General features: G+C 62.8%; 1 protein-coding gene across 3 annotated transcripts; it reads right to left on the bottom strand.

Annotated features, from left to right (window-relative positions):
* Positions 1–3,284: 3,284 nt before the first annotated feature.
* Positions 3,285–24,085, bottom strand: KIF1C (kinesin family member 1C). Of its 3 annotated transcripts, XM_027047458.2 has the most exons (23): positions 23,851–24,084; positions 22,180–22,300; positions 21,798–21,930; positions 21,368–21,444; positions 20,804–20,983; positions 20,051–20,116; positions 19,490–19,668; positions 19,290–19,401; positions 19,085–19,162; positions 18,883–18,948; positions 18,724–18,799; positions 18,185–18,263; positions 17,888–18,033; positions 16,796–16,965; positions 16,523–16,602; positions 16,335–16,410; positions 12,127–12,206; positions 11,171–11,265; positions 7,919–8,002; positions 7,378–7,564; positions 7,200–7,272; positions 5,896–6,504; positions 3,285–4,520 (listed from the first exon to the last, which is right to left on the bottom strand). In XM_027047458.2, exons 3-23 carry the CDS (start codon positions 21,901–21,903, stop codon positions 3,843–3,845), a joined length of 3,297 nt encoding a protein of 1,098 aa, XP_026903259.1. In that variant the 5' UTR covers positions 21,904–21,930; positions 22,180–22,300; positions 23,851–24,084; the 3' UTR covers positions 3,285–3,842. The 3 variants fall into 3 exon arrangements, with proteins under 3 accessions (XP_026903259.1, XP_053068584.1, XP_026903260.1); XM_053212609.1 differs by lacking the exon at positions 22,180–22,300 and having other exon boundaries at positions 18,724–18,796; positions 23,851–24,085; XM_027047459.2 differs by lacking the exon at positions 22,180–22,300.
* Between the last annotated feature and the right edge of the window lie 567 nt (positions 24,086–24,652).

Raw genomic sequence — 24,652 nt, forward strand, 5'->3', positions numbered from 1 at the left:
CGCGGGGCCGCGCACGACCGCGCTCCCGAGGCTCTGTGAACGCGCAAGCGAGCGCGGCCCCAAAGGGAACCTGCGCCTTATCTCCCCCTGGCGGGAGGCAGCGGAACAACAAGGCTGGAGGGAGACGTTTTGAGGGGCGGGGATGCCCGCCCTGCGGAGGGCTGAGCTGGAGAAGAGCTTTGACCTCACGCCTGACCTCGCTGTGCTTCCCAAGGCTTCATTTCCAGTTCAGAACAAGGGAAAAGGGAAGGCACCAACCTTGGGCTCCTCATGGGTGCCAGGCCGTTTGCATGCATGCAGTATCTCATTAAATGTTCCCAACAGAGCCATTGGGTTGTTAGTCCCGGGTCCAGAGAAGAAACTGAGGCCCCATGCAGCTAATTAGTGAGGTGGCCGTAATGCAGGTCTGGGCGCTCCCCGGGCGGAGGGCAGCCCCCCCAGCCACCCCCCCGCCCCCGCCGTGGGGATCCAGACCTGCACTTGCAGAAGGCAGAGCTTCTTCTTCCAGCTGAGAAAGCTCTGCAAACATGACAACACTTTCCACGGTCATTTCTAAAGAAGCTTCGCTTGCTAAGCAGGAGAGCTCTCCAGGTTAGTCCATGTGCCTGGGGCATCGACTTGGAGCTATCGGAGCTCAGGGCCACACCTTCCCAGGTATCTGGAAACATGTTCCTTCTCCAGGGATTGGGGGGGGGGGGGGCGGGCGGGGCGGGGTAGCCGAGGTGGAAACGCTCACGGATAAAGCTGTCAGGGATACCGTAGGTTAATGGGCCGCTCCCACCACTGCGCAATTGTTTAAAGCTGAGAGGAGCAGTTTCTACAGCACCCATCTGGTGGCCAGACCTTTAGAGGAGACATTGTCTCCACATGATGCCACAGTCTGCTGGTCTTTGACCTCGGCGGGGGGGCGGGGGGGGGCAGGCACTAAAGCCAACCTTAGCAGGCAGCTGGATGTGTTAAGGAAGCAGCACAGAGTAGCGGGGCTATGGGGAGAGACTGAGACCTGGGTGAGGTTAGGGGGGATACTGAAAGCCAGCCTGCCTTGGGTAGGCAGCGTCCCCCAAAATTCTACTGGTACAGGACGCAGGAGCCCAGTGGCACCCAGGGTTTCAGAGAGTTCACATGAAGGGATACATTGCCGGTGCGGGCAAAGTCGGTGATCGGGCAGGAAAGGAGGGTCTCTCGGGATGGCGAGTGGAAGGTACCCAAGGTCTACCTGCACCAAAATGTCATCAAGTCCCCGCTGACCTTACATCTTCGAGCCAAATTAGAAGCTGGGAATATATAGAAAGGTATGAAGAAGGCTATTTTTTGAAGAAAGTTTTGGGATCTCCAAATGTATTTATTCAAGATCCCAAAACTCCAGGTGAAAAAGCAAAAAGTCCAAATGAGTACCTAACAAAAGGAAAAAGCCTCCCCCCCCCCCAGAAAGAAATGAAAAAAAGCGAGTGAAATTTCCAAGGAAACCAAGGGTGAAATGGAAGAAATGTCCAAGCTGAGCAGACAAGAAAACTGGCAGTTTCTGCCCATGATTCCCCCCCCCCCCCCTTCTCAGGTCTTCAGGGGCGAGAAACTGGAGGCAGACTCAGGAAATACTCGAGAATACCTAAGGCGAGAAGGGATGCTGGCTTCTAGAAGGAAAGCTAGGGGTGTGAGACACAGTATGGGGTCTGGGCTTCAGTCAAATCGCCTGGGTGGGAATCCTAACATTTTCTCTTAGGAAGTGTATGACCTTGGGCAGCTCACTAATCGTATTCAAGCCTGTCTTCCCCTCTGAAAAATGGAGACAAAACAGATCGACGTTACAGGGCCGTCTGGCATGGTTATGGAATGTTAGCACGTGTAGCAAATAAGATTGGTGGGCACTTCTAAAAGACTGATTACAGTAGATAATACACATTTATATAAGGCAGCTTTAGGGAAAAATAACCCAACTGTATTTTATTTTATTTTTTTTAATTAATGTCTATTTACTTTGAGAAAGAGAAAGCGAGAATATGGGTGGGGTAGGGGCAGCGAGCCAGAGAGAGAGAGAGAGAGAGAGAATCCCAAGCAGGCTGTGGCCCTCAGCACAGAGCCTGATGTTGGGGCTCAATCTCAGGAGCTGTGGGATCATGACCTGAGCCAAAATCAAGAGTTGGACGCTTACCCGACTGAGCCACCCAGGCAAACCGACCCAACTGCGTGTTCAAACAGTGAGCTGTCTCTCCCATCTCAGCCCCCACATGACTTGTCCCAACTGCTCAGCTTGCTCTGACCTGCGGGGAACTTTGTATTCTATCATTTTCTTGCTCACATTTAATCTCCTTGCCCAGATTATAAACTGCTCAAGTAAACACTGCCGCCAAGCTATCCATTACGTTCTGGATCTTGGGTCACTGTCAACAGGTCCCTGAAGACCTGGCAGTCAAAGCTGCCAAAATGAAGGTAGCCAGCACCAGGGCGTGGAAACCCAGAGTAAACACAATCGTACCCTTGCCCAGGGCCGTGGTTTTGGCTGCAGTTGGGGATCGTGTCTATGGTTTTGACCGCTAGTGCCTGGAGACTGACATCAGGAAGCTGTGGGCAAACAGCTCACGGTTTCAAACGGGGGAGGTGTTTTCCTGAGAACAGGAAGATTCCGGAGTTTGGCAAGGTGCACGCAGGGCAGGGATACGATTTAACCTCGTTCCTCCAGGCCAGGACACGAAAGCGAGCAAGCAGCATCCTCCTGCTACAGTCTCAAGACACAAGGCTTCTTGGGATGCGGGACGCGCCCTGCCCCAAGGCAGGGACCACAGATGGGAAGAAAATAATCAGGTGGGTGCAGTGGGCTTGATCAACATTCCAAAGTCCAAGAGAACAGAACGGGAAGGGGGGGGGGTGGATTCTCCCTCTGCGGAAGACCTTTCAAACGGCGAGGGGCTGGGTGGAGCTGAACCCCGCCTTGCCCCCAAATCCTGCAAGTCCTGTTAGGAACGGACAGGTGGGTCTCCCTCTCCCTGCCCTCATCCCTCCCGCTCTCCTCTGTCGGTGACCACGCACCCCGTGGGGGGCAGAAAGGGAGGCACCAGGTGAACCAAAATGGAGGGAGGGAAATCAGGACTGGGTTCGGCACCCTGAAGGGAGAGTCATGGGGTGGAACGTTCAAGAAACCAAGACGACCGCTCTTGTGTCTTGATCTGGGTGATGATTCCCAGGGTGCGCACCTAGGTAAAACTCCGCCGAGCCGCACGCTTAGGATCTGTGCATTTTCCCTGGATCATCTACCCCTCTGTTTAAAGCCAGACCAAACCAGCACCGGCTCTGTTTGCTATCCTTTATTGAAGGGTCCCACATCCTCGTGGGACCCCAGCCAAACCAGAATCCAGACAGGGCCCCCAAATATAGCAGGAGGCCCGGAAGGGGAGGGGAATGACTTCCGGTCGGCCACACCTCACCTCCCTGGAAACAGAAGCCCACCACAGACAGACAGACAGACAGACAGTCGGGGCAGGGAAGAGAACTCGCCTCACCCTGGGTCCTCCCCTCCCCCCCCCCCCCCCCCGGTGTCCCCACTTGAAAAGAAAGTCAAACACTGGCTACGCGGCACCCCTACCCCCCACCCCACCCCTAGCAGCATTTGTGGGACCCCCCCTCTGCAAGGGGCGCCCCGAGGCAGCCCCCACCCTCTCTTCCTTCACTTTGGTTTGCTCCTGGCAACTCCGTGCGCACTTCCTTCCTGCGGCCTCCGGCCCAGCCTCTGCCACGCCGTCCATCACCTACTCGGACCTTCTCGCCCACCTGTCGCCTCCCTGCCCAGGGCTCCCGGGAAAGCGGCGGCTCCGGCATCTGCTCTGCTCCGGCCCCGGCCGTCGGGGCGCTCACACGGCCGCCCCGCTCTCCTTGAGGTCGGGGGCCGAGCGCTGCCGCCTCATCCGCGGGGGAGTGGTGTACGGGGGGTAGCGGGGCCCCGGGGGCCGCTGCGCGGGGTACGGCTGGGGCTGCTGGGGGTAATAGTTGTGCTTCTTAGGCTGGAAGTGCTGGGGTTCGGGCTGCGCGGAGCCCCCTCCCCGGGAGCGGCCGCCTCCGTCCAGGGAGTTCCTGCGGGGCCGGTGGGACCTCCGGGGACTGGGGGGCCGGCGCGCGGGGGCGGCCGGAGGGGGCGCCACCTCCTCGGGAGCTTGGGGTGCGGGGGGGGCCTCCCCGGCCCCCGGCCAGGACTCCCGGTGCTGCGGGTTGCTCTTGAAAGGGAAGCGCAGCTTGCAGTCGTGAGGGGGCACGAAGCGGGCGGGGGGCCTGCGCAGCCCCCCGCCCCGGCCGCCCGCGCCCTGCAGTCCCTGCAGCCGCAACTGCTCCTGCTTGAGCCAGCGAAGGCGGCCGCGGCGGAAGGCGGGGTCCTCCTCCATGAGCCGCGACACCCGCTCCCAGCTGGACAGGGGCGGCGAGGGGGGCCGCGCTGGGGCCGCGCGCTCGCTGGGGGCCTCCTCCTCCACCGCCTCTGACCCCGGCGGCGCGGCCCAGGCGGCCTCCCCGGCCTCTTCGTTCTCATCCTCGTGGTCCTGGGAGGAAGAGAGGGGCAGAGGATAGAAGGGCGGTGAGCACAGACCACAGGAGGGCCCCAGAGGAGCGTGGAGACAAGGGGGCTGGGACAGTGGTTTAAGGGCACAGGCCTGTGTGGGGGTGGGGGACGAGCGACCTAAGACCCTTCCTGGCCTGCCACTTCTGTCCCTGCCTCGGCACCCAGGCCCCTCCTGTGCAAAAGCCCTTCAGTAAGGGCACCCACCGCGGGGGTGGCTGTAAGAGTTCAGTGAGTCCACCGCGGGGTGAATAGAGCCGTGCCCCGCACCCGGTGGGCACTCGGTAAGTCCTGCCGATACCTTCTGTGCCCTGGGAATACAAGGTCAGTGATACCTGCCATCATCTAAGGGAGAGAGACAGCTGATCCATCCACGAGAAAAACCGTGGAATGGTACATAGATTATGCTTCAATAAGAAGTCAAATATAAGAGCATGTTTAGGGGCGCCTGGATGGCTCAGCTGAACATCTGACTCTTGATTTCCACTCAGGTCACGATCCCAGGGTTGTGGGCTCGAGCCCAGGTTCTGCCGCTGAGCACGGAACCTGCTTAGGCTTCTCTCTTCTCGCCCTATGCCCCTCCCCCGCTTGCTCGTGCTCTCTTCCTCAAGTTAACTTTTTAAAAGTAGAATATTTATATCGATATACATCGGGTACATTACATAAAAGCCTATGTGATGTATTCGATGATGTGCTTTATCAAAACACGTATACTGGGATAAAGAGCAGAGCCGGGCAGGGGATGGGGCCAAGGTGAAGGTGGCCACGGCAGGGACCCATCCACCGGGAGGCTATCGCCGAAGTAAACGCCTGAAGGAGGTGAGCGGAAGGCGCTCCAGGCGCAACGGCCTCCAGGCGGTAGGTGCACAGCAAGGTCAAGGAGCAGCTGCTGGGGCTGGAAGTACAGGGCGGGTGGGGGCGGTAAGCCGCCAATAACCCCCGGCGGGCTGAGGGCTGCCTGCCCATCCTGTGCCCCCAGAGGGCAAGCAGGAAGAGCACCGCGTGTCCGCGGCCAGTAACCCGGGTGCCCAGCGCGAAGGCTGGCCCACGGAAGACACAGATTAACTCGTTGGGCAAAAGCCAGCAGAAACGGACTCGGTGATCCCACCACCACTGGCGGGGCTGCGGTCAGGACCGAATGGGGGAGGGGGGTGCGGGGCGCTGCTGAAACATCCGGGGACTCATTACAAATGCGGAGTCACCCGCAAAGACAGGCTCTGGGTGGGGGGGGGCAGCAATCTGCATCTTCCGTTAGCCTGGAATGCGCCAGGAGGGGCAGGAAGGGGGCCCTCTAGTGGGGGGCTGGGGCTGCTGGGGGGAGGGGTGTTGGGAGGACCCGAGCGGCCTCCCCTCCGCACCTGCGCCAGGGGAATGACCCTCTCCATGCGCAGCATGCGGTCCCTCAGGGCCTGCAGCTCCCGGTCTTTGCTGCTGTTCTGCAATTTCACCTCCTGCAGGATCCCCGTCAGCTTGTCGATGTGGGCGCGGAGGTCCTCCACCTCCGCCCCGCGGGCCCCCTCCTCACCGCCGCCGCCGCCGCCGCCTTCCTCCTCGCCCACCGTGTCCCAGACGTCGCGGGCCACGGCCCTCCAGGCGTCCCCGGGGCCCTCGGGCTTGCCGTACGTGCGGCACAGCTCCCGCATCTTCAGGGCGGCCAGGGCCTCGATCTCGGCGCGGCCGTGGCGGAAGTCGGCCAGGGCCACCTCGTAGCAGATCTCCTTCACCGCCTGCATCTTCAGATCGGCCATGGTGGCCCAGCGCGGGTCCTTGCCCTGCAGCCGCCGCCGCTGGGGGATCTGGTACACCCTCCGCGGGGCCCGGCGCTTGCCGCTGCTGGGCAGGCCGCAGCGCCTCACGATGGTCTGCACGGTGGTCGGGGGCAGCTGCTCTCGCAGGGACGAGATGAGCCGCCAGCTCTCCTCGCACGAGCGCTTGTCCGAGTCGTCCCCGCTGTCCGAGTCCGCGTACTGGGGCCACACACACAGAACGGGGAGGGGGCTCAGGACACCCCAGGGCCCGCCGGTCCCCGCGACCCCAGAGACGCCCTGTCTGGACCGCTGGCCCTAGCGTCTCCCCGCAAATCCGCGCGCCCGTGGAACACTGACTGGCAGAGAGCCCCGCGAGCGGAGCTGCGGCGGTGCCGAGTGCGGGTGGTCCGCACACGGGGCCGCGCTAAGGGCAGGCCCGCTTAAAGAACAGTCTCAGAGCACAAACAGTACTTGGATGCGTGAAAATCACAAAGGCCGAGTCCAGGAAGCCCTGCTCACGTGGGAGGGACGCTAATTCCCTGCACCCAGCTTGCTCCCCGAGTCACATTTCGGTCCCATCTCCTCCTAAATGCCACGGCCACGCACCGACCCCATGCCCACTCCCCACTCTGGCTCACACAGCATGAACCAAAGGCAGAGTTGGGTTATTGCATCGCCAGTCCGTCTCCTGCCTCTGCACCCCCAATGCACCCCACTGGCCCCCATTGCACACTCTATACGCACACATGCTCCCTCCCCCCATCCCCGCGTGCCCCTCTGCATGCACCCTGCATGCCCCTCCACACACCTCACCACCTCCCTGCCCCCCTCCCGTGCCCCTCTGTGCGTGCGCCCCCCCATGCCTGGCCGGCCCTCACCACCTCTCTGCCCCCCATGCCCTGGCCAGCCCTCACCAGTCGCTGCTGCTCGAGCAGAAGGTCAGCCTCCTCCTTCTCTTTCCGGTACTGATTCTCCAGGTCCTGCAGCCTGGGGTTGGGAGGCAAGGGGGGAAGAGCATGAGGCTCTGAAGCCACCGCAGTGGGGTCCCCGACAACGGGAGGGGGGCGGTCCAGAGAGCACTCCTCCCCACACCTCTTCTCCATCTCCAGCTTGATGTCGATGCCCTGCTGCTCCAACAGCTCCTTCTGGGCGAAGTTCCAGTCGACGGGCTCGGAGGGCGGCCCGGGGGGCGGGGGCACCCCTCGCTCCCGCTCCAGCCGCGCCTGCTCCGGGTGATTGAAGCGGAACACGTGGTTCTTGCCCATCACAATCCTATTCCCTGGAGACGGGAGCAGAGAAGGGTGGGCTCGCTCCCCACGGCGGCAAACCCATCCCCGCGCCCACGGGGAGCCGGGCCTTGCCCACAAGCCCAGGAGCCCTGCCACCAGGTCTCCGGCCACCCAAGCCCGAGGGCAGTCTGAGCCCCTGCCCACTGGTCCCTGCCAGCCAGAGGGAGCCCAGAAGCATGCACACTCTTCCCGTTTCCCCAGGGCCATGGGAGAAACCAAGGGCAGGGTCCCTCTTCTTCACTTCCCAGTCCCTTCCTCTTTCCGGGTGCTGCCCCGGCAACCTCTGCCCAGGACCCTCTTGGCCCAGCCTGCCCGGAGCGCTCGCAGCACACGGTCTCCTCTACCTGACTTCAGCACCAGGGGCTCGGTCACCAGCCTCCCGTTGACATAGGTCTCGGCTCCTTCGCAAGGCTCCAGGGTGACCACCACTGAGCAGAGGGAGAGAGGGAGGGGGGGCATTAGGCCCTTGGGGGAGGGGGTGATGCTCACAGACTCCCATCTTGCAGTCCCCCCAAAAGACATGCACGCGCCCCCAGGCCCGCCCTCCAGTACCTGTCAGGGGTGCCACGGCCCCTCTGGTGGCAGGCAGCACAGGAAAGGAAGAGCAGAAGGAGGGTTAGAGCCCCAGCTACAATTCCAGAAGCCTCTGTAGAAGCTCCCTAGTGCCCCCCCTCCAACCTCCCCAGCAGCGGCTCAGCAAGACAGTAATTCTCAGAGTGCTTTGTCCCTCGCGTCCAGGCAGGCTGTCACTTCTGCCTTCCCGATGCCCACTCCTTCCTTTCCAACGAACGCTATCCCGCGCCAAGCCTGGACCCCTCCCGCAGGCCCCCAGCCCGCTGCTGTCTGATGCGCTTCGCAAACTGCCGCCTGACTACTCTTCTCGGGCCACAGCCCGCAGAGCACGGTGTCCACGTGACAAGACAGAGCCGACTGGACTCCAACATGTGCCAGGGTGCTCCTCGGTCCTCTGTACAAGCCACGGAGCCCGCTGCTCGCTGGGACACCGAGCACGAGGCAGCTTCCCGCCCTCGAGGACTGGCGCCTCGCTGGCACCAAGGGACCCTGGTGTCCCAAAGGCTCTGCAACGCCTTCGCTGAGGGATACTGAGCAGATCGCCTGACTTCTGCGGCTTCTATAAACTGGGATGATCAAGTCCTCCCTTACGGAATGGTTGAGGGACAGAAAAACAAAGTGCTACATGGAGCTGAGTTCTTACACTAACAGTGACAAGGGAAGCAGAGCGAACAGTGACGTAAGGCAGAGGGGGCTCCCGACGCCGCGGGAGAAGAAAGCTGGCAGGGAATTCAGCTCCGGGGCAGCGGAGGTAGTGACAGCGGGAAAGAGAAGGATGTGGCAGAGAGGGTGGGGTGGCTGTAACGGGGACCAGTCTCTCCCTACCCTTTCCCACCATGCCCCAAATTCATTCATCCGTTCGTTTGTTCGTTCCGTGAGTGCTTTGCACCCCCACTATATGCCCGGCGCTATTTTAGGTCTTAGAAATACACTGGAGATAAAAACCCAAATCCCTAGGCGCCTGGTGGTTCAATCAGCTGAGCGTCCAACCGCTGATCTCGGCTCAGGTCATGATCTCGCGGTCTGTGAGACCAAACTCCGCTCAGCCTGCTTGGGATTATTCTCTCTCTCCCTCTCTCTGACCCTCATGAGCATGCGCGGTCTCTCTCAAAATAAGTAAATGAACGTTAGAAAAAACCACCACGTCCCCGCTCTCCCAGAGCTCACTTCCAGCTGGTAAGTCAGACAAGTCAATGAGCAGATAATCTAAAGTTGGAGAGACGAGCATTGTGGAGGGAAGTGGGGCCGGGCGAGCAGACGACTTTGCTCCAGCCTTCTCCCGGACCCACAGCCACCCGTACCCAGGCGGAGCTCAGAGCACAGCCCTGGAGCCCGCCAAGCAGTGTTCCAATCCAGCTCTGCCGGCTTCTAGCTGCGTGGTCTTGGGCAAGTCCCCTGACCCCCGAGAGCCTCAGGTCCCTCACTTGCGAGCTGCGTGAGACAACGCAACAGCACAAGCTGGATGGTCAGTAATAAACGCTCTTCCGCGTCCACAGCTCTGGCTGGGCTGCCCACCGCCCCCCCCCCCCCCCCCCCCGCCTGTCTGCTCAAGTCTCAAGTCCGCCATAAGAACAGAGACCGGATCAGACTGAACCTTCACAGACCCCACCCTTTGGGGCACAGGGTCATCGGCTGCTTTCACTGCTATGTAACCAACCGTCCCCTGCCTGCCCGTCACCTTCCCAAACGTGCTCTGAGCTCCCAAGGCTGGGCTCGCTCCGCGGGCCTTGTACGGTTTGGTCGTGACCTAGCACGTGGCTTGAGGCGACCACAGAACAGGAACTCGGCCGTAAGTCACCGGGCTGAACTGATTCGACAGCTTGCGGCCCGCCAACGCCGGAAGCACCTGCTGCCACTGAGGACTTGAATGAGACCAGAACCGCTGCATTAACCTGCAGACCCTGAACCAGAGTGCAGCCCGCCAGGCAGGTGTCCGACCTGAGCTGTAAGCCACAGGGCAGCGTCTTTTCTTATTTAAAAAGCGTGCGCGCCCCAACTCCCTGCCCCTCCTTCAGAGCCCTGAGGCACAGCGCACCGCTCCAGGCTCCAGGCTCCGCGAGTGCTTGGGTGGACGGCACCCTGCCTCCTACCCTACCCGAGTCCCAGGGCTCGACTTCACTCGGGCCCACATACACCCAAACTATTCCTTTTAGAAAAATGACTGGACCAGAGACGGGGTGGTCCTGCCTTAGGTGGCTCAGTCGGTTGAGCATCCGACTTAGGCTCAGGTCATGATTTTGCGGTTCGTGGGTTCGAGCCCCGCGTCGGGGTCTGTGCTAACAGCTCAGAGCCTGGAGCCTGCTTCGGATTCTGTGTGTGTGTGTGTGTGTGTGTGTGTGTGTGTGTGTGTCTCTCTGCCCCTCCCCTGCTCGTGCCCTGTCTCTCTCAAAAAATAATATAAAACATTAAAAAAAAATAAAGACTGGATAAGAACAAAACGGCGACCTCAAAACACACCCGGAAACGCACAAGTACCGTTCTGTTGCAATATCAGACGGACTGCTACCTCCACCCTCAGTTTTTGTGAGTCCTCAAAGCTTTTACTGCTACGGCTGAATTAGGGCTAAAAGTCTGGAAGTTTTGGAACCAGAGGGGCGCGTGGGCCAGTGAACTCCCAGAAACCTCTACCGTCACAGCTGGACAGAAGCAGGACATAAACTCAGAGACCCCACCGAGACGGACACGGCTTTCCGTAAGAAACAACCAGAGTGCTCTCTGAGGCTACAAGACCAAGGACGAGGGCAAGATGTCATCTTCAGCAGAACCTCACTGCCCCCACCCCCGGCACGCTTCAGTGTCGTGTGTCTGCCGTGGGGACCCCGTCGCTCCCGCCTGCTGCAGCAGACCTCGTTCCCGGGGCAGGTGCACACGGCCAGGCCCCGGACGCTCTCCCAGTGCTTAACCTGAGCTTGAAGCCGCTCTGAGGACGGACACATCCCCTCTTACACGGCCACAGTCCCAGCGTGGGGACCTGACCCAGGCCTCTGTGCTCGGCCACTGAGCTCTCGCCCCTCAGCCGTTACCTTCTCCGTCTGGCTGCGGGATGCTCCGGAACACACAGTGCTGCTCGCGGATGAACTGCCCGGTCAGCTTGATGTCCACGTCCACCTGGCCCACCCTGGGGAGGCAACGGCCAACGTCTTGTGAGCGCGTGCCAGACGTCCGCCACATCCCCTCTGAACACAAGCTCGCCCATCTCAGTGAGCCAAGCGGTCATTCCCGGTTCACGAAGGAGGCCGAGGCTCAGAAAGATAAAGCCACCTGCCCAAGGTCACACAGCCTGCCCGGGGGGACGCAGGGATCGAGACGGGACCTGCCTGATTCCAAAGCCCAGGTCCTACCCACGGGTCACGTGGCAAGGGGGAAGGGAGCCGGAAGTGTGGCGGGCACCCTCAGCACAGGCCTCCCACCCGTCCCCGGGGCTGGTCGCCCGAGGGCTCACTTCTTACCCACGATCATCAGCCGTAATGCTTATGTTGAGGGAGGGGACATCCTCACCCCTCTGACTGACTGCAGGAGGTGACCTCCCAGGCCCCGAGCCCCAGGGCTTGGTCAGAGCCACCCACGAACCCACTGCCGCGTGGGCACTCTCGTCAACATGAAGCCATGCTTCCTGTCTCCCCTTGCGAGGCAGGGTGCGCCAGGGGAGGCCAAGGCAACACCACCAGGGGCTGAGAAGGCGGCAATCGGAGCTTTCCCCCCCCCCACCCCCCTTGTGTCCCAGTAAATTGGGATCTATCCCCACAAACGAGGCCCATCCCCGTCCCGAAGTGGTGGGTACAGGGCACGGCCGCTGAGCAACCAGGCTCACACCTTCTCGGGAAGCCTGGAGGGCGACCTGGGCCGTGCAGGTAGCTGTCCTGAGACCTGGGGTGTCTCCAGGAAGGTCACCAGGGAAGGGAGTCATCAGCGTGGCCATCTGTCTGCAGCCACACCCCAAGAGGAGAGGCGGCCCCGGAGACTGCGGGGCGAACGCTACCTGGTGATGCCGTCCTTGATGTGGTACAGCAGACATTCGGACATTAGAGGGTCTTCGTTCAGGTTCACCAGGTGGGGGGTCTGAGGGAGAAGGGGAGCGGTCAGGAGAGCGGGAGGGAGCTTCGGCAACGTCCCAGCACCGCAGGCCGCTCCCCTACTCGGGGAGCTCCCCCAGCCGCCCGACCCCCAGGTACAGGTCACCGCAGGACACCACGAGCCACCTCTCCACACACACAAGGGGCCCAGGTGCCCACCCGTGTACCCCTCCCACCTCCCACGGCCCACCCAACCGTCCCCCCACCCCCCGGCAGAAACCTGGGGAATCACCTGCCCCGCCTCTGCCTTCCCTGCACGCCCCGTCCCTGTCTCATTTCTTCCTTCAAAACGTATCCTGCCCCTTCTGGAGAGCACAAGCGGGCACGGGGTGAGGGGTTGGGCTCCCCATGTGCCTTCCAGCTCGCATGTCTTAGGAACACGGGCGACTCTTACAACCAAAGAACGGAAAGCGTCAGCTCGATTCAAAAGCGGGTGAAACACAGCCGGTTCTCAGACAGACTCCCGCTTCGCTGGGGCCGGGGTCCCTGCGGCAGGTGCCAGCCGGGGCCTCCCTCCCCGAAGTCCATCCCTCCGGCCCGGCTGGCTGCTTCTTACGCTGCTCTGCACGGAAAACCCAGCCCGGTCCCTTCCCCAGAAACACTTTTTCTGGGTGGCGTTTCTTTGCCGACACCCCCGCCCTCCCCAGGCTGTAACTGGGCAGCCAGGAGAGCCGGCCTGGGTTCCCCCACACCCCCTCACGGCCCTGCCCCACACCCCCAGGGACGGCTCTCATCTGCTGCCCTCCTTTGGCCCTCCCTGCCCCAGGCCTGCCTTCTGCACAGGTCTCTAGCTTCCTGCCTTCACCACACAACTCAGGCCACTCTGGTGGGCAGCCCACGGCCACCTGACTTTATGCTGGTCCCCTGGCTCTCCTCATCAGTGCCCCAGCCTATTTATCCAAACACCCTTCCAGAAACAGGTCCCCTGCACCTCTGGCCACCCTCCTGGGCCGCTCCCAGGTCTCCTTGCCTGGAACAGCCTTGCTCCCGACCCCACCCCTACCTGTCAAAGTCATTCACTTCCTGCTCCTCAAGATCGGTCTCAAATGCCACTTCCTCCACGAAGCTTCCTTAAGCCTTCTGCCCCAACACAAGATGCTCTGCCCGAGTTCTACAAGGATCTACTGCGAGCTTTCTATGTGCAAGACCCTGGCAAAGTGCTGGGGACTCAGGGACAAGTCCCCACCAGCCGCTCCTATCATTAGTAGGGCCATCAGAGTCACTGGCAAGAAAACACCACAAGTGGGAAACAGATGTCCTACAGTGGTTTCTGACCTTTCCACGCCCTCCCTCAGCTCACTCATTCATTGGCCCCTCTGTCCCCAGGGAGCTGAGTGCCACCACCTCAGGGAGGGGCTTGCAAGAAGGACCAAGGAAGAACTACAAGGATAGCATGGGAGCTCGTCCCTGAGCACGAGGAGGACGTGGACAGTGGAAGGAAGAGAGTTCCAGGTGAAAGGAGGGGTCAGGACAAAAGCCCTGAGTCAAGAAAGTGCAGGGTGGGGGTAACCGGCCATGGTTCTCCGGGAGCCCCCTGAACGGAGCGCCCCTGCGATGTCCACGGTGGGTACGTGTGTCCACGTGTGTGCCCCAACCTGGGCACCCAACCATCACAGCTGCAACCCTCCTCTGGTCCCCAGGGACGCTCTCGCCCTCCCTCGATGCAGCCTCAGCCCCGCTCCAAGAATGGCAAACGCCAATGGGCTCTGGAAGCAGAAAGCGATCCATCCCTCGGGAGAGCGGACACGATTTAGGGCAGTGCTTTTCAATCTTTGTTCAGCCCTGGAACCCTTTGTTCAAACGAAACCGTACCTGAAAGCCTAACACGTCCAGCAGATAAGCAGGGAGACGCTGGGGCCGAGGCTGGGGCGGAGGGCCCAGAGTCTGGTCCTGCCCACCCCCTCGGCCCCCGTGATGGAAGCTCCCAGCCAGGTTTGAAAAATCACTGATGGCAGAGGTCCCCGGGCCTGACGATGGGAGCCCAGAAAAAGGGGGCCTTCCCTCAGGCTCTAAGCCCTCTCGGAGACAAACCAGCTTCTCCCGCAGGACCCGATCCGCACGGGGGCACTCCCAGGTTGGAGCCGCCCCCACCAAAACCGTTTTCCCCAGATCCAGCCACCCTTCCTTCTGAAATATGCACGCCCGTTCACGTGAGGACTCTCCACGCAAAGCAAGTGCAACAGAAATGTACCCTAAGACACCTTTGTCTCCAGTGAGACCAGCAAAGACCAAAAGCTGAAAAGGGTGAGGGGACTCGGCTCTCTTGCACTGCCCTGGGGAGTACAAAGTGACCCGGCTATAATCTTCGGAAGGCACTCCAGAGAAATACGTGGAAATCCTACACAGCTACCGTATGACTCCAAATCTGCACTCCAAGAACTTGTTCTGGAAATGATAAACCTTTCCCGTAAGGCCACACACCGAAACACTGCTTGTGGTGTCAAAGAACAGGAAACAGCTTCAACGCCCATCAGCAGGAAGCTGGTTAAATAAATGACTCCGCGTCCACGCGAACATTTTGGCACCACGAGACAGAACAGACAGAGCACGCACACGCTGTAACACGAGAAGCATCAGGCGTGGAACCACGGCTGTTCCAGAGACGGGCTGTGTGTGTGCACAGCGCAAAACTGTGCCATACGCCTGTACGTGCACAGACCACCTCTGGATGACACGGGAGGAACGGAGGACGGGGTGGGCCTTGCGTGCGTGGTCCCCTTACGAGAACTGAAAACAAGACCCCGTCCGCTGGTCCCCGGACCTTAGTAGAAGGCATCTCCACGCAGCCGGAAGCCCTCTAAGAAAGAAACGTGCACCCCTCTATCTTTCTAACGCTGCACCTGCAGTGGAAGCGTCCCAGGCCCCCAGCACCCCCGTGTGGCTGTAGACCACACAGAGAGCCACCTGTGGTCCTGTGTCCCAGAGATAGGCTACAGAGGGACCCCTGAGTGCCCAGCCCCGGACAGGCCCCAGCACCCCCGCCACGGCTCTCTCGCTCCCCGGCTGTGCCCCAGGCCGGGCAAACCCCTCCCCTCTTGTTGCACCTCTGCCTCCTTCCAGACTCCGTCTCCGGACGGCCGTGACCTCATCGATCGGGAGGAGCCTCCTTCCAATAACCCAGAACCGCTTCCAGGCAGCTCTGAGCACGGCACACCTGACCGGGGCCTGAGCCTCCAAACTTCAGACCGCGGCCCAGACAGACGAGGCTGACTCCCCGGAAGGACCAAAGTTCCCGTTCGCTCGAACGGGCCCCCACGACGCCCTTCACCGTGCACTCCGGCACAGGCGTCCTGGCGGCCTCCAGCCTGCACCCGCCCTGACTGGCGGGCCCTGGGCCGTGCTGGCCGGACACGACTGAAGGCCTCTCCTCCCTCCCTCCTCTCGAGCACCCGCCACACGGCAGGGGTGCAACAGACACCAGCTGTGCCGCTTGGCCTGATGTTAGCCTGGCCCCCCGGCCACCCCCAACCTGCACGTCCGCCTGCCAGACTGCCTTCCCCGGGACACCGCCTCCACGCGTCTCCCGCTGCACCGATGCGTCCTTAAGCCTCCTGCCACGTTCGCAACCCCAGTCCTACGGTTCGCTGCCTGTTCCTGGCTCTTCCCCACAGGCTCGTCTTCCAGCGACCCTCTCGCGGTGCGTCTCTCAGTGCCTCTCTAAGCAGTAACACACGCACGGGGCACAAAATTCGGCCGTGCAGAAGAATACGTAGCCAGTACATCGCGACCCCAACCGGCCTCCAACCTCCCACCTCCTCCCCTGTTCCCGGGATAACTACTGAGACCAATTTGCAAATCCAGAAACAAACTCACGTACCAGTGCAGGTTTACGTTTGTTAACACGCAGGTTCCAAACAGCCCTTGAAAACTCCCCGGAGGGGCAGGGATCCTAGTATCCTCTAGGGACCCTGGAGCCCCGGCCACAGGCACCTAACAAGGCACCTCACCCCAGGCTGTCACACGGAGGCCTGACAACACACAGGAGGTGGCAGGCGTGGGGACAGAGACGACGCAGGGACACGCTCAGGGATCCGAGTTGGGGCTCGCCTTGTACCCCCCAAACCCCATGAGCTTCCACGACCAGCAGAGCCTCCTCCGCAGACCCCTCGCTCACCTTCTTGGGAGAGAAGACGCCCACAGTTCCGCCGTCCTCCCGGACGGCCACCCCCATCTCGGCCAGCAATGCTTCTCTGGAGGCAAAGAGACACGTGACCGTGACCGTGCACCCCTTCCCTGCAGGGCCTGACCTTCCCTCCCACCCCCAGCCCCCCGGGGCCCCGGCTGCCAGCCCGACACTCGCACCTCTCCATCCTCAGAGCTTCTGTCTTACGTAGCTTCTCCTCCCAGGTCTCGTTCAGCTCAGCTATGATCTTCTCTGTCTCCTGGGGGCACGGGACAGGCACGGGTTGGGGAGGTCTGGGACGAGGACCCACCATGGGGCCACACTACTCCTGGGACTCCCTCTTCCTCCTCAACTCCGGCTTTGGAGAACTAGACCCCCAGCAGCTGCTGCCCCTACCCCCCACCCCCCTACCCCCCCCACCCCCGCCAACCTGGCCAGCTCCAGTTTCCCACCTGCAGCCTCTCCATGGCCTCCTCGGGCCCAATCTGGGGCTCAGCACTGGGGGAGAACGATGGTTCCAGTTCCCCATTGTGTGCCGGGGGGTGTGAGGCTGACACTGGGGCAGGGGGGGACGATACAGCCGGCAGAGCACCCCCGGAACTCCCCTCGTCCACCTTTAGACCTGGGAAGGAGACAGAGATCAAAGGAGGCTAAGAAAAGACAGATCAGAGACTCAGAGAAGGCGTCGCAGGGACCAGCCCATAAGGATCGCAAAGGTCATCTGGTCAACCTTTGCCAAGCAGGGAGCTCTCCTACAGCAGCCGTGACAAATGGGTACTCAGTCCCTACGTGTGGCCCTCCAGGGGCACTACTGAACAAGGCAGCCAATTCCTCCCACCGCTGGGTGAGTTGCACCATCAGAAGGTCAGCCGTGGCTGCGACCCGCCTCACGTCACGTGCACCCTCGTGTCTAGGTCTGCCTTCCGGAAGAAGAGAGCCTGTGTAGCTCTCGCTTCTGCAACGTGACCATTCAGATGTGGGAAAGAAACACCGTGTCTACCGGGCTCTTGTCTTCCCAAGAATGGACACCCCGCTCTCCTCACTGTGCCCCCAGCCCCCGGCCATCTGCAGCAAGAGAGCCCCCGGGACTGGACGCGGAGCACAGATCACACAGCCTCCAACAAGGACACATCGGGTAATAGTACGGCTGAGCGTTACGCCGTAGAAGCTGGGCCGCGGCTCACGGCCAGCCGAGCCCCACGTTCTGTAAGGTTGATCAGGGCCGGTGCCCCCACGGCCCATCCTAACCGCTTTACCGCTTGAACCACAGACGCAGGCCTGGCCCTTTGCTCCTGCTCCCTTGCTTTAGCAGTCCCAGTGGCCTCTCCAGGCCCCTGCACATCCTGACGCCCCTGGGGAATCAGTCCCTCCCTGAAACGCCTGAAGGCACGCGACGTCGCCCTTCACATCTATATCCGTGCCACTGCGCGCGCAGAGAGCTTCGTGGCCAGTGGCCCCTCTCTGGCCTCGGGCCTGGGCGAAGGCCACCAAGAGATGTAGCGGGCCAAGGGGCGACCGTGAGCCGCCCTCCTCTGGAGCCCTACCTCCCAGGGCGGAGGCGGACAGCCCCTGAGCCAGGAGCAGCTCCCGCAGCCGGGCCACCTCCTCCTGCAGCTCACGGATCAGCCGGGCGTTGGGGTCCTCGTTGATGACGGCGTTGCAGCGGATCTGCTTGGTGCGGTCAGCGTACCTGCGGGGAGGGGAGCGGGGAGGGCTGGGTGCAGCCCAGATGGGGGCGCCCCCCAGCCTGCTTCCCTCCCTCTCCCTGACCGTTAAACCCTGGCCAGCCCGTCTGGCGGGTAGGGTCCTAACCACCGGCCTGAGCTCCCTCGGAGCCCCACCTGAGGGTGCTGAGGGTCTCCTCGTAATTGATGTCTGCAGGGCTCAGGGCTGCGATCATGGCCGTGCGGGAGTTCCCACCTGCAAAAGGAAAGGGCAGAGCTGTCGTTGGCCTAGGCCCTAAGAGAAGTCAGACCGGGTCTCGGGGTCAGGGAGGCCTCAGTGCCCTCAGGGGTCTGGCAGGGTCACTGTCCCAGGCAAGGTGAAGCTACAAGTTGTAGACTAGCTGTGGTGGCAGTCAGAGGCGGGGAGACACCAGACATCTCAGCGACGGTCAGAGATGGGTGGGAGGAGGATCGAGCCAGCGGCCAGCACGCAGTCAGGGAGGGGTCGCGGGGAGCCCCGCGGTGAGGCCCCCCCGGCTTGTGGGTCCTCAGCATCAGGAAACCTACCGAGGATGTTCCCCGGGCAGGGGGGACGGTCAGGGGACAACGGGGTGGGGGGGGATGTGAGATTCTAGGGGTGGCAAGGGGACTCATCAGACGTGTCAAAGGGGTTGATGGGCGGGGCAGAGGCAGTGGAGACAGAGAGGCGGCCTCACCCAAGTTCTCCTTGAGCAACCAGGTGAGCACAGAGTCCCTGTAAGGGATAAAATCCGACTTCCGCTTCTTGGACTGCTGGAGGATGGAGGGGGAGGGGTCAGGATGGGCACCCCTGTCCCGCGTCCCAGACCCGCTTCTCTCCCAGCCCCAGCTCTTACCAGATCCGCCAGGGCTGAGATCACCTTCCCCAGCGTGGTCAGGGACTTATTGATGTTGGCCCCTTCCTGGAAAGGGACGAGGAGCGTGGGAATGAGGCCCTCGTCCCTGACACCATGCACCCCCCCCCGCCCCTCCCCTGCCAGAGACCACCACCCACAGCCCCCAGCACCGACCCCAACCTTCCCTCCTAAGCCCCCTCACCTTCAGGCGCATGCCCCGGGCCCCCGAGGAGTCGGCCCGCTCACTGCCGGCAAGGTCCACCAAACTGATCTTACTGACCTGGGGTCAGAGGGAAGGGCCGGAGGTAAGGGGGTCAGGGGGCCGAGGGGGCTAGGGGTGGGCAGATCTGGGTGCCGCCCGGCGAGGGAAAGGGGCGGGGGAGCAGCGAGGGAGGCAGGAAGCCCACCTTCTCGGAGTCTAGCCCGGTGAGCTGGTCGTGGCAGCGCTGCGTGAAGACGATGGTGAAGACGGCGTGCGAGCGGCTGCTGGTCTCGTTCATGTTGGTGGCGGCCACGGTCCTGGGTGGGGAAGGGAGCGGTCACGGCATGCGGCCTCTCGCCTGCCCGACGCTGGCTCCCCCTCCCCGCGCTCGTCAGCCTGCCTCACCGAGCCTTATTTCCACAGTCCATGAGGTCGGCGATGTCCGCGTAGGAGGTCACGGCCAACTTAGACAGGTCCTGCACGTAGGGGCCCAGGATGGGGTGCTCCCGGACCCGCAGAGAGCCCCGACTCTTGGGGTTCAGGAGGTCTCGTACCCGCTCACAGTAGATCTCCATGTAGCTCACCTGAGCGACAGAAACACACAGGAGGTGAGAAAGGTAGCGAAAATACCGATAACAAGACTCACCCTTCGCTCCCCTGGACGTGACACGGGCGACTGCGGCTGGAGGACCCCGAGGGTTCGTGATGCCCAGACTCGGCGCTAAGCGCTCCGCACACGCGGGCTCACCGATCCAGCAGCCCTCGGAGGGGCCGGCAGGTCTTTATCACCACAGGAGCGAACACACTCAGGGGCCGGGACACGAAATCACTTGCCCGAAGCCACTGCTAACGGCGGAGAGAGCCGAGAGTGGACCCTAGGCGGCCTGACTCCGGAGACGGCCCTTGATCTTATCCCAGCCCAGGGCCGCCATGCCCTCCCCGTGCCCCGCCGAGACCCAGGCTTACCTCCACAGAATAGGACAGCTGAGCACTCTGGTTCTTATTAACACGAGAGAAGAGGTCCTCGCAGAGCTGGAAGCGGACACAGAGAAGCTGCTGTTCACGGCGCGCCCCCCAGGCCCTGTCCCAAGCAGCTCTAACCCTCACCATAGCCCTGAGGGAGGGGGTGTTCCCATTTCACAGACAGGAAAACAACCTCAGAGAGGTTCATGCTTGCCCGGGGTCACAAAGTAGTATTCAGGGAGCCAGGAAGCCAACGCAGGTGTCCTAACACCACACCCCCAAACAAGGCCCCCGTGCTGCACAGTCAGGAAGGATTACGGTCCGTTTCCAGTTACCCACAACCGGCTGTCTCTACGGTCAACCCTTTGCCTACAGTCCGCACGTCTGCAGGGCAACTATGCTTGTAAACGATGGCGAGACAAGATGAATTTGCAGCACGTGGTGGAACCGGGGTTCAAACCCAGGCTTCTCTGACACCAAAGCTCGGCTCTTGTCACTAAGCTTTCTTGCTTCTAGGGGGGGCAAAGACCCCTCCCCAAAGGGCCCCAAAGTCCATGTAGCAGCCAACCGCTATCCCCGTCACGTTCCCCAACAGCCTCAGAGAGCCAGGTCTCTGCTCCCTAATCCTCAGGCCCCTGTCCTTCCTCCCCGCCTGGGGCAGCTGGAGACGCTCCCGGCCTGGCTGCCCTCCCGCCCCGTGCGCACCTGGGGCACGATGCCCTACGTCCCCTCTGCCCCGCCGGGTCCCGTGCACACCTGGGGCACGATGCCCTGCTGACCCGGCTCCTGCCGCCCCATCATGGTGTAGGACTTGCCGGCCCCGGTCTGCCCATAGGCAAAGATGCACACGTTGTAGCCCTCGAAGGCGTGAAGCAGCATCTCCTCGCCGATGTCCCGATACACCTGTTGCTGAGACGCAAACTGGGGGTCCTCGGCCTAGGTGGAGCGGGGGCGGGAAAGACAGCAGGAGCTCTAAATGATTTTGTCTGTAGCGTCCGGGTCCCAAGAGTCTTGCTCCTATCTGATGACGGCCCACAGGCCCTATGTGCCCCCGGCAAACCCCATCCGTGGGCCTAATCACCTCTGACAGGATCCCATGCAGGCTCCTACCTGACCCAGTTATCCCAAGAGACTCTCCCTCCCCCATCCGGGTCCTGGTCACAGCCTACGGGTCCTACGCGTCCCCACCCGGGATCCTGGTTCTCCCAACCCAGCCCCAACCCATGTCATGGAGGCCCTATTTCCCAGCAGCGCCCCCTCCCCAGGACCTAAATCCCCTTCCCTCTTTGCTTAGCTCTTCCCCCACCCTGACAGCCTCACCGAAGTGTGTGACCAGTAGGAGTAGTCAAAAGTGAAGCTTTTGGGGGCATCCTTGCCCTGTTTGGGATTGATGATGGCTGAGGCGGCAGAAGGAAAGAGCGGAAGGCCAAGGTCAGGGACTCCCAACTTCTGCCCACTCCCCACCTCTGTCCTGCTTCATCTCTCCCCTTTAATACTCCCCACCCCCTCCAGCCACCAAGGCTAATTTTGGCTTCCCAGGACCCGCCCCCCACCGGCAGGCTCCCGATTGGGCAATGGAGGGCTCCAGGCCAACATTCCCCCTCCCAGGGACTGGGAGCATGGAAAGGCCAGCCTGCCCCCACCCTTTCGCCTAGCACCTGCTCCCCTGGTTCGGCCCAGCAGGACAGGCCAGCGTGGTGGGCCCGCCTGCCCTGCCTGTGCCCAGCCAGGCCCCGGGGGACGCACTCACAGGTGGTGTTGCCCTGCATGCTGACCACACACTTGGCATCCTGGCTGGTCTCACGGGCGTTGAAGGGCCGAACCCTCACTGCCACTTTCACCGAGGCGCCAGCCATGGCTCCAGATACTCTCACCCTCCTCAGCTGGAGGACAGAGAAGGAAAAGGTGGTCAGAGCCGCTGGGGGGGACCCAGACATCTGTGACCCGTCTTCTCCTAGGAACCAGTCTCTCCACCCACTTCCCCAGCTCCCCAGCACCCCCGAGGACCTAGTTCCTAGTGTCTGGCCCTCCTCCCCAATGTCACTCTCCTCAGGGACTCCCGAAGGTGTTCCTGCCTCTCTCCCCTGCCATATCCCAGCTCGCAGGGACCTGGGCCGTCATCCAAGAGTTACCTGGTGTCCCGGCCCCAGACCAGGGGGGCTGTATCAGCTCTGGCTCCCACCGGCCCTCGTAGGGGAAGCCCCATCCTATACTTGGGGCCTGGCCACACCAGCTGGGGCTGTGGGGGAAACCCTGGTTGTGGGGGAAGAGTGGTTAGGAGCTATGTCTGTGGCTCCAGAAGTGTGTCAGGGGCTCCACGGCCGGAGGTCAGGGGCAGGGGGTCACGCTAGGAAAGGTAAGGACGACGTCCCGCCGCAGTGGCTGAATGCAATGTGAATCCAAGGGCAGGGACCGTGATATTTTTATTCCTCGTCAGTCACAAGTGTACTGAACGTCCAGACAGAAGAGAGAGAGAGAGAGAGAGGGGCTGGACAGAGAGTGGTTCAGAGAGAGGGACACATAGGCAGAGACACCGAAGGCGGCAGGAAGAGGGGCAGAGAAATGGCACAAAGTCACAGACACCAAGAAAAGGAGAGATAGGAGAGAGGAAGCCAGATCCAGGTCATGCCACGAAAGAAATAATGGAAGGGGCCACAGAAGAAACACAGAAATGTGAGACAGGGAGGGGAGGTCTGGGGCAAAAGCACAAAGTGGGAGCCCAGAAGAGACAAGAAGGAAAACCCCAAATATAAAAGCTGCCCTAAAATTCCCCCACAGGGTCAGCCAAGAAGTAGAAACCAGCTCCCACCTAGAGCCCACAAGCTCCACATAGGCAGGAATTGCCACTGGGCAAAGTCCAAGGGCTGGAGATAGAGCCCAGGACTGGGATCCACAGGACCGGCCAGGGGGCCCCAAACCCCTCGCCCAGCCCCCCAGCACTTCCTCCTCAGGATCCAGGACAATGGGCAGGGGAGGGTGGGGTCATCCTGTATCCATCACACCAACCCCCCCGGGGCTCTTCTGTTGGGGGACCCCGGTGAAATACCTGCGTGTTTATTGGGGGGAGGAAGAAGGGCTGGGGTCTCCCCCAAGAGGAAACAGGTATGTCCGGGCCCCAGCCTGGGGCTAGCGCTATGGCGTCCACCGCCCTGGGGAAGGTGCCAGGCTGGAGCCCAGGAATGTGGGTGACCTAGTGCTCACACCCTGGGAGGAGAGGCTGAGCAGCCCACGCCCACGGACAGGAGGGTGGAGGGTTGTGAAGCGGCCGGGATGCTGGGGCCCCGAACCCAAGTCCTGCTGGGCCTCACCTCCCGCAGCCCTTCCTGGGCAGGGCATGGGAAAGGGGGAGAGGGCCGGTCTGCCCCAGGACAGGAAGGGAGTAGCTCAAATCACAGAGGCTGTCTCAGGAAGCGCAACCCTGACCCCCTAGACCCTGAGCCGGGCAGGGAAGGGGCGACGACAGGGAACCGCCACGGCCGCGCCGTCGCGGCGGATGGGGCAAGGCTGCGGGTGGGCGCGGGCTCGGGGCCCCGCCGGGGCACCTGCGCCTCGCCCCGCCCGGCCATCCCCTCGCAGGGCCCCGTCCCGGCCTGCCGGCGCGGCCACGCGGACCCGGCGCTCCCGGCCCGCCGCCCGACGGCCGCCCCGGGCCTGGCACCTCTCTGCGCCTCCGCGGGACAAACAGCACATGACCGCGGCTCTCGCGGCCGGCCGGGGACCCCGGCTCCCCGCCCCCAGGCCGGCACATTCCACGGCGGGCGTCCCCTCCCTCCCTGCCCGCCCCCCCTCCCCCCGGCTCTCACCTCGTCGCCGCGGGGCTCCCGGAGCGGCTCGGCGGGGAGCACGGGGGCGACCTTCCCGGGACGCGGGAGGCGGCGGCGGGCAGGTCCGGAGCGGGCTCCGGGCGGCCCCCGCCCCTCGCCGGGGGCCCGGGCGGCGGGCGACGGACTCGCGCCCCGGGGGCGGCGGCAGCAGAAGCGGCAGCGGCGGCGCCAGCGGCCGGCGCCCGCCCGGGCAGCGCGAGCTGGGGCGGGAGCGAGGGGCGGGGGACCGGCGGGCGCGCGCACGCGAGCGGGCGCGCGCGCCGTCCCGACACCGGCCCGGGAGCGCCCTGGACTGCGGTTAAAGGGGCGATGCCCTCCGGACTGTGGGGCCCACCGGGCGCGGACAGGGAACCGAGCTGCGGACGCAGAGAGGCACGCAGGACACCGGCCCTCGGGAGGGTTACGGCGCCGGAGGAGCCGGGCCGGGGACAGGAGAGGGGGTGGGGGCGGGTCCTGGAGGGGACCCAGGCCCCGGACCCGCGCACGTCGCCGCCGTCGGAGGCGCGCCCAGGGGCGGGGCCGCCCGTCGCGCCCCGCCCAGGGGTGGTCCCCGCCCAGGCTCCGCCCCCGGCCGCGCGCGGCGCGCAGGCTCCGCCCCTGACTCCAGTCAGAGACACCCTCTCTCTCTGCCGCGCGCCCTCCCCGGCGTTCTAGAAAGCCGCCGCGCCGCCGCCACCTCAGGTGCCGGGACCGAGCGCGGGGGCGGGGCTGTCCTGTCCCTGCCCGGCCGGCCGCCGCCTCAGTCTGGGTGCCGTCTCGGGCCCGGCCCCCCGCCCCCAGG

Source organism: Acinonyx jubatus, chromosome E1, assembly GCF_027475565.1.
Source record: "Acinonyx jubatus isolate Ajub_Pintada_27869175 chromosome E1, VMU_Ajub_asm_v1.0, whole genome shotgun sequence".
NCBI classification, from domain to species: domain Eukaryota; kingdom Metazoa; phylum Chordata; class Mammalia; order Carnivora; family Felidae; genus Acinonyx; species Acinonyx jubatus.